The sequence below is a fragment of the Callionymus lyra genome, chromosome 15, assembly GCF_982586985.1.
Source record: "Callionymus lyra chromosome 15, fCalLyr1.hap1.1, whole genome shotgun sequence".
Taxonomy (NCBI): Eukaryota; Metazoa; Chordata; class Actinopteri; order Syngnathiformes; family Callionymidae; genus Callionymus; species Callionymus lyra.
Window position 1 is genome coordinate 19,912,939 of NC_141832.1, and position 17,823 is coordinate 19,930,761.

At 39.5% G+C, this 17,823-nt stretch overlaps 2 protein-coding genes across 2 annotated transcripts; one reads left to right on the top strand and one right to left on the bottom strand.

Moving 5' to 3' along the window:
- Positions 1-830: 830 nt before the first annotated feature.
- Positions 831-8,854, top strand: rrn3 (RRN3 homolog, RNA polymerase I transcription factor). The gene is made up of 17 exons (XM_087809290.1): positions 831-1,153; positions 1,333-1,389; positions 1,473-1,562; positions 2,659-2,788; positions 2,861-2,920; positions 3,289-3,352; positions 3,476-3,545; positions 3,923-4,021; positions 4,365-4,454; positions 4,537-4,660; positions 4,740-4,867; positions 6,179-6,309; positions 6,381-6,568; positions 6,699-6,807; positions 7,797-7,949; positions 8,020-8,107; positions 8,643-8,854. The coding sequence occupies exons 1-17, from the start codon at positions 1,058-1,060 to the stop codon at positions 8,790-8,792; spliced, it is 1,827 nt and encodes a 608-aa protein (XP_087665416.1). The 5' UTR covers positions 831-1,057; the 3' UTR covers positions 8,793-8,854.
- rogdi (rogdi atypical leucine zipper) lies at positions 8,819-17,617 on the bottom strand. The gene is made up of 11 exons (XM_087809291.1): positions 17,447-17,617; positions 16,377-16,448; positions 13,643-13,725; positions 13,415-13,469; positions 13,255-13,335; positions 12,272-12,367; positions 12,098-12,196; positions 11,144-11,257; positions 11,013-11,062; positions 10,620-10,746; positions 8,819-10,529 (listed from the first exon to the last, which is right to left on the bottom strand). Exons 1-11 carry the CDS (start codon positions 17,519-17,521, stop codon positions 10,488-10,490), a joined length of 894 nt encoding a protein of 297 aa, XP_087665417.1. The 5' UTR covers positions 17,522-17,617; the 3' UTR covers positions 8,819-10,487.
- Between the last annotated feature and the right edge of the window lie 206 nt (positions 17,618-17,823).

Here is a 17,823-nt window from a genome sequence, read left to right on the forward strand (position 1 = left end):
GACAATAAAACCACACCTTGTTACCCTATACAAACAGAACTGTGACCCTATACATACACCTGGAACTATTTTGGACAAAGACATTCCAAGAACCTCTAGTTACATCTGGAGTTAACACACATTATGATTTACCACTTGGATCTTTATTCCAGTTTCTGTCATACATCTCTATCTCTTTTATTTGACACTAAAAAAGGTTCATGAAATTGAAGGAGAGGAGAATATGATCTCCATTCATAAGCCGAAAAAGCAATCATTTCTATTTTCCAACAACAAATTTCCTCATTCAAAGAGTACATTTTAAACATCGTGGATCATCAAAGGTGACGTGGCGAGGGAAAGGAGTGTGTCAGTTTGTAGCAGTCTCTCTTGTTCCCACCCAGAAAGATAACGCGTGATTAATCTTTGGACCCAGAACTATGACTGTTTCCTACAAATGAAAATGTGCATGATAACCTCTTGGTTAAGGTTTCTAGACTGGAGGGCAAAGTCAAGAGAAGGACCTTGTAAAAATTCAATCTAATATTAAGTACATTTTAACCATGTTTATTACAAAATTAATTAAAAATAAACCACAACAATAATAATAATACTCATTTATTTATTATCTTTGGGTTATTATTATTTAGAGACTGAGGGCGCTCCCTAAATGCTTCAGTAACAAATATAAATATGTATATTTTTATTGTGAGTTTCAATATAGCTTTAAGACTATATTGTCATTTTAAGACTCGTAGAAAGAAAAAAAGAGTATTACACATTCGCCCTGCACCCGGAACCTTTCATTACGGATTTATCCGAAGGGAACTTTTAGAGCGTCGTACCAACACTTACACACATGCGCTGGCCTAGATAAAAACACACTCGCGGACATTTAAAAAATGTCAAATATTTCATCGCTTTAACGCAAGACTTCTACTTATCTTCGTTTTTTTCTCACCAACTTTTCAATGGCACCATTTTGCCGAGGTCATACGCCATTAAATATTAGCTTAGCTTCTAAGTAGTTAGCTTAGCACGTACAAAGCTTTATATTTAAATCCTTTTTCTATGCAAAATGGAGATTAACGACCGCGATTTTCGGAAAACTACTCCGATGAAGACTGTCAGGTTTGGAGGCAATGTGTCGGAAACGTTGATCAAACATAAAAAGGTGAGTTTGAAACGAACAAAAAAAACACTTTACATTTCCTGGTGTACGTTTTTCATCCACGTGTACGTCTATACAACATTATTGCGAGTGTTTAAGTGATAACTATATTAACATTGAAACTACTGAAATGTCAGGGTTTGTTGTCGAACAGCACTAATGTATGCTTTCACACATTCAAGGGGGATTATGAGGACTACGAGCTGCTAAAACATCAGCTCACAGACCCCGACATAAAGGTTTGTGTTCGTGACATCCATCATACTTTTGTCTGAGTACGTTGTGTTTTCCTCTCACTGTTCGGTCTCTTGTATTCTTCCAGGACGCTCAGATCATTAACTGGTTGCAAGAATTTCGGAAATGTGTTACCAAGCTGTCAAAAGATCATGAACAACTTGTCTACACTATTTTGGTGAGTGTAACAATGACACGTGTATCTAAATACAAGTCATCTCTTGGGGGGGAAAAAAACCCTTTTCTTAAATAACTGTTGCTCAAGTTTCAAGGCATCTTGTAGCCAAAGTCTTCAGAACGCACCATTACTAATGGTCAGTTCTCCACTTCTTTGTTATCAAAATAACAAATAATATCAACATCACAATAATATCTCCGTTATTAGCAGTTTAGCTATAATCCTGGCTGGCATTTTAACCATGATCCCTTTGTTATTTGGAGGTAATTGTGTCCCATTTTACTTCAATAATAATTTTGATTTTATTTATTTATCATATGTTTTGAATACAACACTATTTTCTGTGGGGGAAACTACACAAACATGCACAAAAGTCTAGATAACAGTTGTATAAATAAACATATTTCCTGGTACATTTCTTAACATATTTTGGCTTGTGTTTAATTACAATGCTGTCCAATCAGAATCATTATAAACATGTTTTGTATATAAAATGAATAAAAAACGATGGTACTTAACCAGAGTCTGCTAAATTCTCTCAATGTAAGGCCACGTAAGTAGCCAGGGCTTCTTACTCGCTAGATGTAACCAAAAATCATGATTTCTCTAAATTTTCTCTATACTTTAGGGAATTAAAAACTTAAAACAGGAAAATCTTAGTGCAGCCTCTTGATATCCCTCTTGATGTAAATCAATCAAATGTATGGTCTATTCTGTCATTTGTGTTACGGGGATCTAAATGAATGTATTGGAAAAAAGAACAATAATGAGAGATAACAAAGCTTCTGTACTTAAAGTATAAAAGTCTAAAGGTTAATGTAAGGACATCAGAGATAAGAGACAAGAAACTACCCAAATCAATGAACATTGTGCAAATTAGATGACTGTATAAAGTGTAGTGTAAAAAAACAATTAATTTAAGTGTAAATCGAATACAGTATATTAATAATATTATAAATTAATTACACAATGCTTAAAAAAGAAACTGATGTTGTGTGTCATGAATCGGATGAGTTGGAAATGCAAATAAGACTCTAAGCCATGACATAACGTGCTTCAAGACAGTGACCAGTAACACATGTGTCTGTAATTTCAGAGGCTTCCTTGGGTGGGCCGCAGCCAGGCCGTAGTGGAGGAATACATGTCCTTCCTCAGTAACCTGGTGTCGGCGCAAACGGTTTACCTCTGTGCTGCTCTCAAGTCTGTAGTCTCCCACTTCACTCCAAGTATGTTGGACATCCCAGCGTCAGAGTGTTGAGCTTCCAACTGTTGTTACACTGTTTTGTGTGTTATAACAGGAAGAGTGACCGTCAGTGAGGGAGGAGTCTCGATCGTGGATTCAGATGATGAGGACGAGGGTAAGTTTCAGTTTTCCTTGTTTTCATCCATTTCAATGCTTGTATACATTCTTTATTAACTTAAATAGCACACTTTTTTACCATTTTAAGTCGATGTTTGTCTACATAACATGATCAAACCTGATCCAGAAAGTTGGATTATCTGTAATGATGCCACTATTTTTTTCCACATTTATTTTGGTGTTGTGCATCAAACCTGGTCAACAAGGATGAAATGCATTTTAAAAACTAACAAAGTGTCCCAGTCTGAGATGAACACTTAATATATACGTGTAATTATATATTTAATTATGTTTGATATAAGATAACCCTAAATTATTAATAACTCAAAAAAAACATTTAACCTTATATTCATGTCTGTGTTCCAGATCTCCCCCGAAACTTCCACCACTGTCATCAGGCACTGCAGGTCATCACAAGATATGTTCCATCGTGAGTCTCCATTAATGACTTCTAATTCACTGGCAAAAATGTTATTATTGTTGTCTCAATTCAATCTCGTTGGAATGTCAAGAAGAAGATCCTTAAAAAAAATGTTTTTTTTCTTTCCTTCAGAACGAGTCGCTTCCTGATGCCAATCCTAAGGGAAAACTTTCCCTTTGTGCAGAAGTCAGCGAGAACTCTGGTGAGATACAGCCGGACAAATGAAGTTGTTGTGCTGTTCTGTGTTTTATCTGATAAAGACGGGAGTAAAACGGGAAACAGAATTGATGTTGTCTAAAATCCTATGTGTGTCAAATGCAATAATGATGTTGATATTTACACATATGAAGGTGTTTCACCCAAAGTTGACACGTTAGAGTAAAATTTGTATTTGTTGTTGGTGAAGGAGAATGAAAAGAAACCTTTTGTAGTTAGCTTCGTACTTCCTGTTTGGTAAGTTAATATCTTGTTCAGCCTTTAAATTAAACTGTTAAAATATTTTGGCCCCTTGTATGATTGTTGTTCAGCCCCCTTGTCTCTAAAATGTAATGAATTCTGATCTGTTTTCACTTTGTGCAGGAGTGTTACGTCCACAACCTCCTCAGAGTGACCTTGTACATCCCTGCCATCCGCAGAGATACTTTGGAGCTCATTGTAGAAAAGATGCTCACACTGGACGTAAGTCATTTGACTTTTTGATGATGAAGTTAAACAAAGCAGTGCCCCCCCTCGGTCAGTCACACAAAAAACATTTATTTATTTGTTGTTTTTTAGCTTTAGCCAGTAACTCTTTACAAATTGAGATGCACATAAGCACCAGAAACTATCTAATGGATATTATTTAATAGCATCTAATGTACAGCATGTATTTTAATTTTAAAAAATCTTAGAAAAAAAGATTCTAAGTAAAGTTTTGTTGGCAAAAACAGAATCCAGATCCTCAATCACAGAAAAAGCCTCTGCAATGATTCATTTTCAATATTTCTTCTGCACTACATATTGATTTTGTAATTATTTTCAGGTCAGTGTGTCTCGCTCTGACATTGAGGACGCTGAGGAGAATGTCGGGAAACGGCAAGAAGGTAGTTCGGAGGAGGCTCTCTTCGACATGGTGTGTACTTGTGTCTTTGACTCCAGTCTTGTATGAGACATGTCGGGGTACGTAGCAGTTTGTAAGTGTTGATTTGTGACAGGACGAGGACGAGGCCACGCCTCCACTCTCCAGCAACACCGCCAATGTTCATCCGGTGGCAGAGAGACTGGACACTCTCATGGCTGTGATGATGGCTTACATCAAAGATGTCTGCTTTGAAAACGGTACTTTAAAAAACACACCATCATGCTCTCGACCCCTAAGGTGTATTCTATAACTTTTGCCCCCCTTCCTCTATTTCAGGTGTCCTGGTAGATGCGACCAAAACGTTGTACAGAGATTTGCTGAGCGTGTTCGACAAGCTGATCCTGCCGACCCACGCCTCCTCTCATGTGCAGTACCTGGTCTTCTACCTGTGCAGCTTCAGGCTGGTCAGTCCTTTCACTTATTTCATAATCTACGGAACGGCTTGGTCGTCCAAGTAATGTAAATGCTGTTGTGCAAAAAAGTATTTAGTCAACTTAGAAAGACAAGAGAGGTGTGTTTTTTTGAATCGGGTATACCTCGACTTTGAGAGACGGAATGAGGGAAAGATATCAGGAAATGGTAGTAGTGTACGTTCTCTAATGAATAAATTAGTAAGTTATTTGGTAAAATAAGTGTTTTGTCACCTACAAACCAGCAAGATTTCTGTCTTCTTTAGGCTTCTCTGTCCTCCACTTGTTAATGTATTAATGGCACCTGTTAGAACTTGTTGTCAGTATTATTGGCACCTGTACACAACCTAAAACAGACTCGCTTCAAACTCCACTATGACCTGAAAGTGTAAACCCGTACCAGGCTGCGAAGACTGGATCAGCAACCGGGATCAGCTTGGTGAAAAGAAATCAACGATGGGAGAACTATTTTTGAAAATGGAGCCGTGAGCAGAAATCCCTAAAACCACACGAGGGGCTCTAGTGAGTGACCTGCACAGACCAGAACCAACGTCACTAAGGCTTCTACCAGTCGCGACACCAGGGACTCAAATCCTGCAGCGCCAGACGTGTCCAGGTCCTTCTGAAGTTTGCTAGAGAGCATTTGGATGATCCACAAGAGGATCGGGAGACTGTCAGATGAAAGCAAAATGGAACATTTGGTTAAAAGTAAGGTTTGGAGGAGAAAGAACGCCCACCTTCCTTCTGGAAACCTCATGATTTTTTTCTGTGTGCAAGAAAGTATCGTGAGATATTTAAGAGAAAACCACCTTTCAGCATGACCATGATCCCAAACACACCGCCCAGGCTACAGCAGAGTAACTTCTTAAGAAGCATTTCAAGGTCCTTGAGTGGCCCAGCCAGTCTCCAGATCCCCAGCAAAAGTATTTTGGAGGAAGTTGAAAGTCATTGTTGCCAAGCAACAGCCAGAAACATCTCTGCTCTAGAGGAGATCTTCGTGGAGGAATGAGCCAAAGTACCAGCAACAGTTCGACCCTTGTTATTTCTAACAAAGGTTGTAACGAAGCAAATGCATTCTTTAGAAATCAGACTATGTGACTCTCATAGTTGAAGTGAACCGATAAAAAAAATGACCTCTTGTCTTACTGAGTTGCACAATCTGTGACCGACTAAATACTTATTGCTCCATTGACTGATACTATTATTGAATAGCAGAATCATGAGACATTTACATGTCATTCTTTACATAACTTTTATCGTATTATTTCAAACCTCTCACTCTATGAAATCCATTGTCCTGTTCAGACCCTCACTGAGGCCTTCTTGGACCACCTGTGGAAGATCCTGGAGAGCCCGTCTCAGCCCGATGTGCTCCGTCAGGCTGCAGCTGCTTACATGGGCAGCTTCCTGTCCAGAGCCAAGTTCGTCCCTGTCGTGTGAGTGCACCTGGTCTCATATTTATCTTCTCCGTGGGTCAGTTCTGATGGTGACTGGGTTTGTCCTTCAGGACGGTGCGGGCCTGTCTGGACATGCTCCTGGCCTGGATCCACCGCTACATCGACAATCAGGACGTCAGCGGGAAGCAGGCCATCTGTGACGTCTCCATCCACGGAGCCTTCTACTGCATCTGCCAGGCCGTCTTCTACACCCTGATCTTCAGACACCGAGACATCCTCGCCGTGAACCTGAGGAAAGGTAGACGTCTTTTCCAACTTCTTCCTTTAGAGCTGGCGTAGATGTCGTTCTTGATCAAATGAAATGTCTTGTTTTGTTGGAGTCTTTGAGAAGTTCTTGTTGACACTCAGACGATCTCCTATTTTCTCAGGTCTGGAATACCTTCAGAGTCTCAACCTGGAGCGCGTGGTCATGTGTCAGCTGAACCCTCTGAAGATTTGTCTACCTATGGTCACAAACATGTTCGCAGCCATCACAAGGTGAGACCCGTGACACACACAGATAGAAAAATTAGTATTTTTTAAAAACTAGAATGAATTCTGTCAATAATGATCACACCTGTAAAAACTTAAATGCACATTTAAAAGGCCCAATCTGTCGGATTTAAAATGGCGTTTATGGCTCCCCTAGTGTCCGAAAAAAATAACTACAGTGTTGTAAATTCTGAGTTTTGCTGTTTTCTGTATACAAAACAACATGATTTACCGTATTTTCGGCACTATTAGGCGCACCAGATTATAAGGCGCACCTTCAATGAATGGCCTATTTTAGAACTGTTTTCATAAACATGGTGCACTGGATTATAAGGCGCATAGAATAAAAGATACAGTCAAACGTTGGACTGGGGTTGTGTTATGCATCCACTTGACAAAGCTGTGCTAAAGGGAATGTCAACAAAACAGTCAGATAAAGTCAAACTTTATTAAGCGTTCCGACAACTCCGTTCACTCCCATGGTAACGGTGTTTAAATGATGTTTAAAAGGCTTCAAGCAGCAGCGCGTGAGACTGGTGTTGTGAGCAGACAAATGTTGAGTGAGCAGCAGTGAAGTTGAGCACGTGTATGACAGCTAGAGCACGTGTATAACATGTTGAACGCACATGCATGACTGGTTGAGCCACAGTAGAGTGATTTTGAGTGGTCAACAACCGAGACACACTCGCTCAAACGGGTGGCAGTAATATCACTCTATACACGTCCGCCATGATGTGACGTGCGTCGTAAATCCCACCCCGTAATGGCACAATGACGTAATCCCGCCCACAGTGTGTCGGCTCAGTCGGCGCAGACTAAACAAGTCACCCACCAGGTAATGTTCATATATAAGGCGCACTGTCGTTTTTTGAGAAAATTAAAGACTTTTAAGTGCACCTTTAGTGTGGAAAATACGGTATATGATCCTAAGGTTCTCACCCCTCGAAGAACAAAAAAAATTGAAGTGTGTGCGTCTGTGTGTGTGTCTGGTGCAGGAAGTACCAGGTTGTGTTCTGCTACTCGATCATTGAGAGGAACAACCGCATGGTGCTGCCGGTGGTTCGCAGTTCAACAGGAGGAGACTACGTCACCGCAGACACAAACCCGCTCGACTGCTTCTTCCCTTTTGACCCGTACTTGCTCAAGAGGTACTTGAACGATTCTTCAACTCCTTAACGTCCTGTGTTGTCTTTAACAAGTTTGTTCATTTGTTTTTAGGTCCGGCCCACTTATCGAGCCGATGTACCGGTGCTGGGAGGAACCAGCCGACATCGGGACGACTCCGACCAACACTGTGCCGAAGCAGGTGAGTCCAGAGTCCCATTGAGGGAAGTTTCCCCAGAGGTCGCGGATACAAGCAGCCAAACTGAGTTTTCTCTGCAGGCTGTCGGGACTCTCTTAGAGATCAGTCTTTTAAGACAGACTCTTAGTAGAACCACTCATTCTCCTCATGGAGCCACTTGAGGTGGTTGTCCCTCTGGAGATGTTCTGGACATGTCCAACCTGGAGGAGACCACGTGGTAGACCCAGGACAAGTTAAAGAGACTGTGTCTCCTGCTTGTCCTGGAAACGTCTCCACGTTCTCCCAGAAGACGATTGTGGGGAGAGACGAGTCTTGGGCCTCTTTGCTTTGGCTGCTACTCCCACAACCTGACCTTGGATTATCAGTAGAAGAAGGATGGATGAAGGTCTGAAAATCATTTTGACCGTCATGACAATGGTTAAGGTGCGTTCACAGCCGACGTGATTGAGATCTACTTGCACCTGGGCGGTCGTTGAGGGTCCAAAGCGAGTCCTAACCCTTCAGTCATTCAACCGCCTCTGTCTCTTCTGTCCTACAGAGGTCCAGGGAGGACGAGGACGACTTCCTGATTGGAGAGAACCCTAAAAGCGACAGCATGCTAGGAGTGACCCCAAACTCCTTCGACCCCAACCTGTGCAGCCCCAGCAGTGTCGGCTCGCCACCCATCTGCTTCCAGAGAACTTTCTAAACTCATGAGAGGATCGAGTTTTTTTTTCTTGTTTTAAGCTTCTGGTGTCGGACCTGGAACTTCCTTGAAGTTAATATTTAGATTTTTAAATATGGAGGTGAAGACTTTTGGGACGAGGCAATTTCTGAAGATCTCTTTTCTACCATTGTGTGAGAATTCTAGGGCTTTTGTTTAGTACACGAAGATATTAGGAATCAAAATGACCTTGAAACTTGTATCCTTATGGAGGTGAAATGAAGCATCATTCTGACAACAAACTCAACGGTTTAATCCATTAATCCTCAACATGAATGTGTAACAACATTGTAATGACAGCAATAATTGACAGTGAAAGCTGATGGTTTACAGATATCTTTTATTGCACAGATTAAATCACTGATTGTGAATCATTGTATCTTATTTACACTGAGGCAAAAACTCTCTCCAGCCGCATCTTTTGACCTCTGTGAGGTCACCAAGGTCATGATGCCGTCACTACCGGCGTGAGGACGGTCCACAGAAATCAAACTGTTTTCCGGGTTCATGCTTGTGATTGATTGTGTTAATGCGCAGTTTTCTTTCAAGTGACGCGTGTTGTGACTCCATCGTGTTGTAGCTTCATTTTCAGTCAAACGTTCTCTTACGTCAGTGTTTTGTCATCAGTTACTATGATTTATAACATTGACGACACTACTCTGACGGATGTCAACTGGAAATAAAGGTGGTTGTACATAAATGTAATTGCATTTGTAATAGCGTTTGGTTTATAAGTTTGTTTGAAACGTTTCTTCTCACAAATATACACTTGCTGAACTACGACACAAAATACAAATAAAACCTGAATACATGTTTGTTTTTGGTTCATGCATGTTATAGCGGAGGTTCACTTAATTAAACTTCATTTTGAGACGTTAATGTTTCCTGTTTTTGTCAATCACGTGATCACCGTACTCTAGCGACGTCAGCATCCTCTTTACTTCATAGCAGTGACTTACGCTAACTGCGTTTTGTTCAACCGCCACCAGAGGTAGCTGTTCTTCACGTGCTTCTTTTCTTTATCAGAAACGTACACACACGTGTAACAAGAAATACTGTGTTGGGAACAAAACGTAAATGGATTCGTGAATGAAACGCAAAATATTAGTTTGTAAAAAATGGTGCGTTATGTAGCGTCATTATTTAGCTTAGTAATGCTAACGTAGCAAACACTTAACAAAACAAGGAGTCGATCATTTAGTAACCATGATATAATTTACACAACTTTTATGTTATTCAACAATTATATATATTTTTTACATTAGCATCCTTTCTGTTGCAACAAACTATACTAGTGTTTTCATATTAACAATTAAAGTATTGATCACTTTGAATAGAAAAATAAAACACAGACATTTTTAAATAGATATACATGAAATCTTGGTTTTGTCGCGATAGTGTTTAAGGATGTTCACGTGGTTGCCATGGGAACGGCGGGTAATGCCCAATGAACACGAACATAAAAAAAACGTGGCAGTGGAATGGAATCGTAGAGTCGTAGTGAAGGACTGTGAAGTCAGAGGTGTCGCTAAAAACACTTGTTTGAAAAGAAAGAAAGTAAGTACTAACACACATTCATCTGGAGGTGCAGGGATCCGTCACGGCTTCTTCAGGCAACACTGGACGATGAAGCGCGTGGACATCAGGAGCAGAAAGTCTTCTTGTGGTCTGGACCAGGTTCTAGAACGGACGGTAGTTCCAGAAGCTGGAGAAGACGGAGATCTGTGGAGAGGAGTGGGTGGATGAACTGAAAGTGACCATATTCTGAAAGACTTTTGACATGTTTTCAAGGAGGTCAAAAGGTCGACTCACCTTGTCCTTGAGCTGCTGGCAGAGCTGCAGGGAGATGGTGAAGAACACCAGCGTGTCGTTGAGCCAGGGAACCACACACTCCACCTTGTGGACGTGACTCACCTCGAAGCGGTTGCTGTTGAGCTCACTGTGCAAAGAGTGAAAGCAGGAACAACGTCACAGTGTAGACTGATGTCTCAGTTCTAGCTGTGGTTTTTTGTGGGTCTCATCATTAAAGGCCCAATCTATAGGATAAAAATCAGTGTTTCTGGCTCCCCCCAGTGTCAGAAAGGAAGAACAGCGATGATTTAAATTCTCTGTTCTGGCGTTTTTCTTTACAAAACGTGAGCTTCAAAAGAAAACCCTTGTGCTCATAACTTTTGGACTCTCCCTGAAAGCTTCAGCGTGACTTACAACATGGCTCCAGGGCTGTGCAGCACGGAGCTCCCGGCTGGTTTGTAGTTCTGCAGAGATCGTGAGGAACGCGTCAAGAGAGGACGTCACGGACGTAATAACGCGGCGCCGTTGACACGAGCGACACTGACCTTGGTGGTGTTGGGGGGCAGCACGTGCAGCTGGTACACGGTCAGACACAGTTTACTCAGGTTGATGTAGAAGTTGACCATCACGTCTCCGGGCATGGGAGGAGTGAACATTTTCTGAGAGGGAACACGAGCACAGAGTGAGCAGAGCAATAAAAAATAAATAAAAAAAACACACTTCAAAATGGCCGTCTTTCTCTTAATAAACACTGAGCTGATGAAGCTTCATGAAACATTGTCTTTACAATTAAAAAGATAAATGTTAAGTAATATATTATAGCACCATCTAGTGGACTCTGAAAATAAGGACACTGCTTCAAGTTAGCGCGACTGAAAGGAGGTAAATAAAGTTTTTTTTAAAGTGGTTCACATATGGATGGAAAAATAGAAAGTCACATAAAAGGCATTATGTATGGAGATAAGAGAATAAAAGAAAAGCCTAAAAAAACAACAGCTGGTTATGAGTCTTAACATTAGTTGAACATCAGGGCTTGTTTGATAATGCCTGTGACGTAAACGTTTTTTAATTTCTTATGTCTATCTGGAAACAATGTGTACTTATCATTTTGAATTTTTCCATTTCCTGGGCTAAAATAACATGTAATAAAATATTACGCAACTTTCTCTAACTAGCATAAGTAAACATTTGTTTAATACAGCTTATCTTTTTAATGTTTACTTAGAAACCACATTTTAATGCAGTCTCACTTTGCAAACTGTAGTATTTAACAATTGATATGTTATGCAACAATTAAATAAACTTTTATTTTTTTATATAAACAAGAACTAGAACAAGGTAAAACACTAAGAAGTTTTCCACTCATCCTATGTTTCAACACAACATAATTAAGCACATTTTTGACATCATTAAATTATTGTTATGTTTTTATAAACCTTTAAAAAATAAACTAAATAACTCGACTATGTTCTGAGGTGAAAAAGGTAAACATGTGGTACCATGAGTCCACTGGTGGCGAGCTCCGGCAGCGTGAGCGAGGCGGGCGTGGTCAGTCGGTTCCTGGCGCGGGTCAGCTGCAGCATCACGGCGTCCATCAGCTGCAGAACAAACACCTGCTTGTCATGTGATTTATTTGTGACGCCAGTCGCCGTCGGTTTCGACGGGAGCCCGACCTTGTTGACCTCGGCGCCGGTCTTGAAGTGGTAGCTCTCGTCGTGGCTGCCGAGCAGCTGCAGCGCCTGGGTCACATGGTTCCTCGCGTCCTGGATCTGATGGAGGGTCAGACACTTGAGTGTTTGTCTAGGAGTAGGTCATGTGATCACGACCTGGACCGCATGTCACTTGTTAGAATGAGACGTATAATGAAGATTAAAGATTCTTTGTCATTTTAGGTTTATTTATTGTTCCTCCCAGCATGCTTTGCAGTCTTCTACTGGACTTGTTTATCCATCAGTGTCATTAGAAAAATAGAATAATATCGATTTTCTAAACCATAGAATTATTTTAAATAATATCCGCATTGAAAGTTTGAATTAGTTTAAGTTTTTTCATTTATTAAAGTACAAAAATAAGATAATAAAAATAAAAAAAATGCTACGCTTTTTTTTGTAATTCAAATATTTCAAAAATAAATTTTCGAAATAAATTATTTTTGTTAATATACACTGTTTACATTAAATATAAAGATAATGGTACATTAATGAAACCAGAAAATACTGAATTTAAAAGGCTATTCATTAAAAAATATTGAATTGTTTAAAAAAAACCCAATTGGAATAAGAATTCTATGTGTAAAAAAAATGCATTCTTTATTTTATTATTAAATTAAAAAAATGCATATGTTTTTTTATTATTAATTTAAAAATGCATACGTTTTTTTTATTATTAAATTAAAAAAATGCATATACATTTCTTTCAACTCCAATGAGACCAAACTTACAATTTAGAAATAATAAACTAAATTATTTAATAAAAACAAGTTGAACTTTCAATGTAGAAATTATGGATATAACATTTTTTAAGTAATTATGCTTAAAAAAACATAATTTCAATATAGTTTGAACATGTTACATTCTACCATTCATTATTACTACTGCACTGATCTACTTCTATACTATTTGCGAATCAATCTAGTACCAGTTTGGTAAACACACACCTGCTGTAACTTCCACTGCTTGTCGTCTCTGAACTGAAAATGAAGAGCTTGGTTGCTCTTCGCGACCTTCAGGTTTATGTCCTGATGATGGATGAATAAATTTTAAAAAAGTGTTTAGTCATTTTTGTGCCTCGACCTCGAGGACAAACTTCAAACTCACCGCTTGACTGAGAGCCTCACCCTGCAGAGTCAGCACTCCCTTCACCTGGTCCATGCTGAGGGAGACACAGTAGCAGAGGATCATGTGAGTCAGTTACTCATCCACCCGGAGACAGTTTAACAGTCGTTCTTTCACAGCCGACCTTCACACACGTTCTCCGCCATGACATGACAAAATGCAAGTTAATATGAACTTGAAAACTATAATAAAAAAAATGGAAGACGTTACGTTGAGCTTCCCAGGATGAAGTTCTCCTGCCTCAGCTGACTCTCCAGTCCTGGTGCAGGTATGGAGAACCTCCTTGACGCCTCCTGCACAGAGAACAAGAATGGACAATCTCAGAAATATGGCAGACATCTTGGGACACTGTTGACAAAGATTTGTTCCTGCTTAAACAATAATATTGGATCATAATCCAGAACATTGATCCATTTTTTAAGCTCTTTAAATGTAAAAATGTATTTTTTTATTCAAGTATTGTTCATTACATTAGGATTCAGTGAGAATCCTGTTCCTGGACTTTTCTAGTGCCTTCAACACTATCCAACCCACTCTGCTGCAGGACAAACTGACTAAGATGCATGTGGACCCTGGTCTGGTCTCCTGGATTACGGACTATCTTACTGATCGACCACAGTATGTCAGGCTGAAGGACATCAAGTCTGACACTATGGTGTGCAGTACAGGAGCACCTCAGGGGACAGTACTGGCCCCTCTCCTCTTCACCATCTACACTTCAGACTTCTGCTACAACTCAGAGCTGAGTCTCGTCCAGAAGTATGCTGACGACACTGCCATTGTTGGATGCATCAGGGACAACAGCGAAGACGAGTACAGGAGTCTGATATGTGACTTTGTGGACTGGAGTGAGAGGAACCACTTGCAGCTGAACACCTCAAAAACCAAGGAGCTGGTCTTGGATTTCGGGAGGTCCAGGACAAAGCCACGTCCAGTGTCCATCAGAGGCGACGAGGTGGAGATAGTGGACAACTATAAGTACCTCGGTGTGTGGATGGACAGTAAACTGGACTGGTCCTGCAACACAGACCATGTGTATAAGAAGGTTCAGAGTAGACTCTACTTTCTGAGGAGGCTTCGATCATTTAACATCTGCAAGAAGCTCCTCTGCATGTTCTACCAGTCTGTGGTGGCCAGTGTCCTGTTCTATGCTGTGATGTGTTGGGGTGGAAATGTGTCCAAGAGGAGTGTCAACAGGTTGGACAGGTTGATCAGGAGGGCTGGTTCTGTGGTTGGAATGAAGCTGGACTCACTGGTGACAGTTGCTGAGAGGATATCATTGAACAAACTACTGTCCATCATGGATGATGACAGTCATCCTCTGAACACTGTCATCAGTGAGCAGAGAAGCAGAATGAGTGCACGAATGCTCCTACCCAGGTGCAAAACAAATAGACTCAGGGACTCATTCATCCCTCGGGCTATTAAATTGTACAATTCTGAGCTCGGGGGCAGGAGTGGAGTGAAAGTATCTGGATGTTCTGTTCCATGTTAGTCTCTGTATCTTTGTCTTTGTTGTTTTTCTTTCCTTGACCTATGTCCTTTGTCTTTGTCTTTAGACTTAGATTGTGTCATCTTGTTCTTCCTCTTTATGTTCTTCTTATTTTATTTTTTATGTATTATTTTTTATTGTTTATGAAAAATTGCTGGCTATTGGTAAAAAACAATTTCCCAAAGGAGACCTCCTGAGGGATCAATAAAGTTTTACCTTACCTTACCTTACATTTGTACGTTTCATTGTCATTGTGAATATAAATCTACATGTATTAGTAAATTACCCCAAGACCAAGACACACTGCCACAAAATACAATCGCTGGAATCTATTTTCGTAAATAATATGTTCATTCATTTGAATTGTAAAATCATGCAATTGAAAGTATGTTTTGTTTGTTAGTTTATTGCATCAGTTTTTACATGAAAATCCTGATTAATGCCTGTCACACAGTTTTAGTCACAAACCTTATGAAGCTCGCAATTGTTGGTTAATACAAAGAAACTCTTTCTTTAAGACCGGTTTGTCCGAAGACAATAATGGTTTAACAGATTTTATTGGGTCCACGAGGGTCATTACAAACTGTAGAACTCAATCAGCGACATTAAAAATAAGACTTAAAATGCACAAGTCAAACAAGAAAAAGTGTAGCAATGCTAAATGTCAATGCTATTTCCTAAATTATTATTTCTGCGAGTGAAGAAGTTTTGTGTTGAATATGTTGATGATACACAAGCTTTTATTTTTCACTTCCAAGAGAGAAAACTCTGGGTTACTCGTCTTTGTCCATTTGTTTTTATACTTCATCCAATGTGGCCCTACTCTTATAGTTTGGACACCCCTGCTTTAAGATCAACAAATGTCAGTACAATTATTTTTCTTAACTGTAACATAACAAAGAAGAAAAACTTAAAACAGATTCTTACTAGCTTAGCTAGCTGCTAACGGTGCTAGCAACATCTAGTTGGACCCTTTATTTTATCTTATTGTTTACATTTTTAAATATTCATTACATTCCTCACATTCTAAACATTAATTATTATATTTCTTATATTAAACAGAACAATTTTTATGACAGGAAAAACATTAAATGTTTCTAACATTAATGCATTTTTCCGTAATGCTAAATTTAGTAAAGCTGGGTTGAAGTAAAAACGTGAAATTAATAGGAATTTTACGCAAGTCACAACCTTTTTAAAGACAATGGAAATGTTTTATTTAATAACCAAGTAAAGGTTGATTGATGTAATATATCCACCATTGTAGGAATTTTGCTAAAGTAATGTAGCTTCAAATGCTAGTTAGCCTAGCGGTGATGCTAGTCAAACCACAAACTCATGTATACTTAGAGAACATCTTCAAATGTTGACACTTGTTTAGAATAAGTGACTCACATACAGAACGTGACGAATACAAGTCTCTTCTATGGAAATAGAGTTTGTGGAATTTACCTTCAAGACATCCTGGAGTTGCTTCAGAACAGCATGAACTTCTTCTTTCAGCAGCCAGTTGAACTCTTCCTCCTGCACAGAACAACAGTTACCTTCATGGAGGAAATAACACACAAAAGAAAAAACACAAAATTGTCCCACGTTATAGTTTCTCATTTATTTAATATATTTTAATTGTTTTAATAATTTCGTTACTATTTTATCAAATAATAATACAATAAAAAAATAAAATAAAAAATAAAAGCTCACATTTTAAGTTTGGGAAATTATCATTGTTTTCGTGTGGACAAGGTCGTATTTGCCATTTTGTTTGGCCCCCCACTGGGGACTTTGTTTTCCATGACGGGGCCAACCAGAGACACGTTGCCATTGGCAACACAGCTGCTTCAAGAGCAGAAGAAGAAGTCTGAAGATCAGACCAGTTCAAACTCTCGAGGGGCCACATTAAATACTTGTGAGGGGCCTTCAAGGAAAACTATCAAATTAATAAAAAATACATTTGTGTATAAAAAATATAATTTCATTTTATATAGATATAGGCAATATTAATTATAATAAAACTATCCTAAAACTTATCGAGATTAAAAGTCAATTTTAAATTAGTTTTCAATAAAGTAACATTCTTTATATTTCAAGCTAGTTTTTGTAGTTATTTAGAATATATTCAAGACTTTAGTCAGTATTATGTAACATTTTATTATAATATCGCATTTTTATTTTGTGAAACCTACTTTAAATTAAAGACTCTACATTATTTTTTTATCAAAAATAACAAATAATACAGTAAAAACTCGAGGGTCTGACGAGATATCGCAGGATCTCGCCGACCTCCCATCCTCCGGGCGGTCGTGAAGCCTCAGAGACCACCGAGGCCTCGTCAGAACATCAACAGTGATTGACAGGTGTCAGAGGCCCCTGCGGTCGCGCGTGCAGTCGTGACATTATTCTTATAATATTCCTTCACATCTTTCGTTGAGAATAAAAACAAACAAATCCGCGCGTGTGCAGCAGAGCAGCAGCAGCTTAGCCTCAGCAGCAACACTAGCATGTCCTGCAGGTTAGCATCTCACCAGCACGGCTCGCTCCACCTGGCTGGCCGCGGACATCTTCGGCAGCTCGGACAGAGATCTCTGGTGGTTCAACATGTTCCGAGGCTGGACGACAAAACCCGATCCTGGTGAAGAACAACAACAACAACAACCTGTGGTCGTCCTGTGAAGTGATGCGGCTGTCACAGCAGCTTTAAGCAGCAGATGGTGCGTTCATCGCGGTAGGAAATTAAAGTTTTCACAAGCGATATTGATAAATATGTCTTATTGATAAACACAAACCCGCTGTATGTACAATTGAATGCATATTGCTGTACTTGTGTACCTTCAAACACAATAACTCCTATTTATTTTAGTTAATTCAAGAAAAAGAAGGCAAAAAGTGTATTACTCTAAAT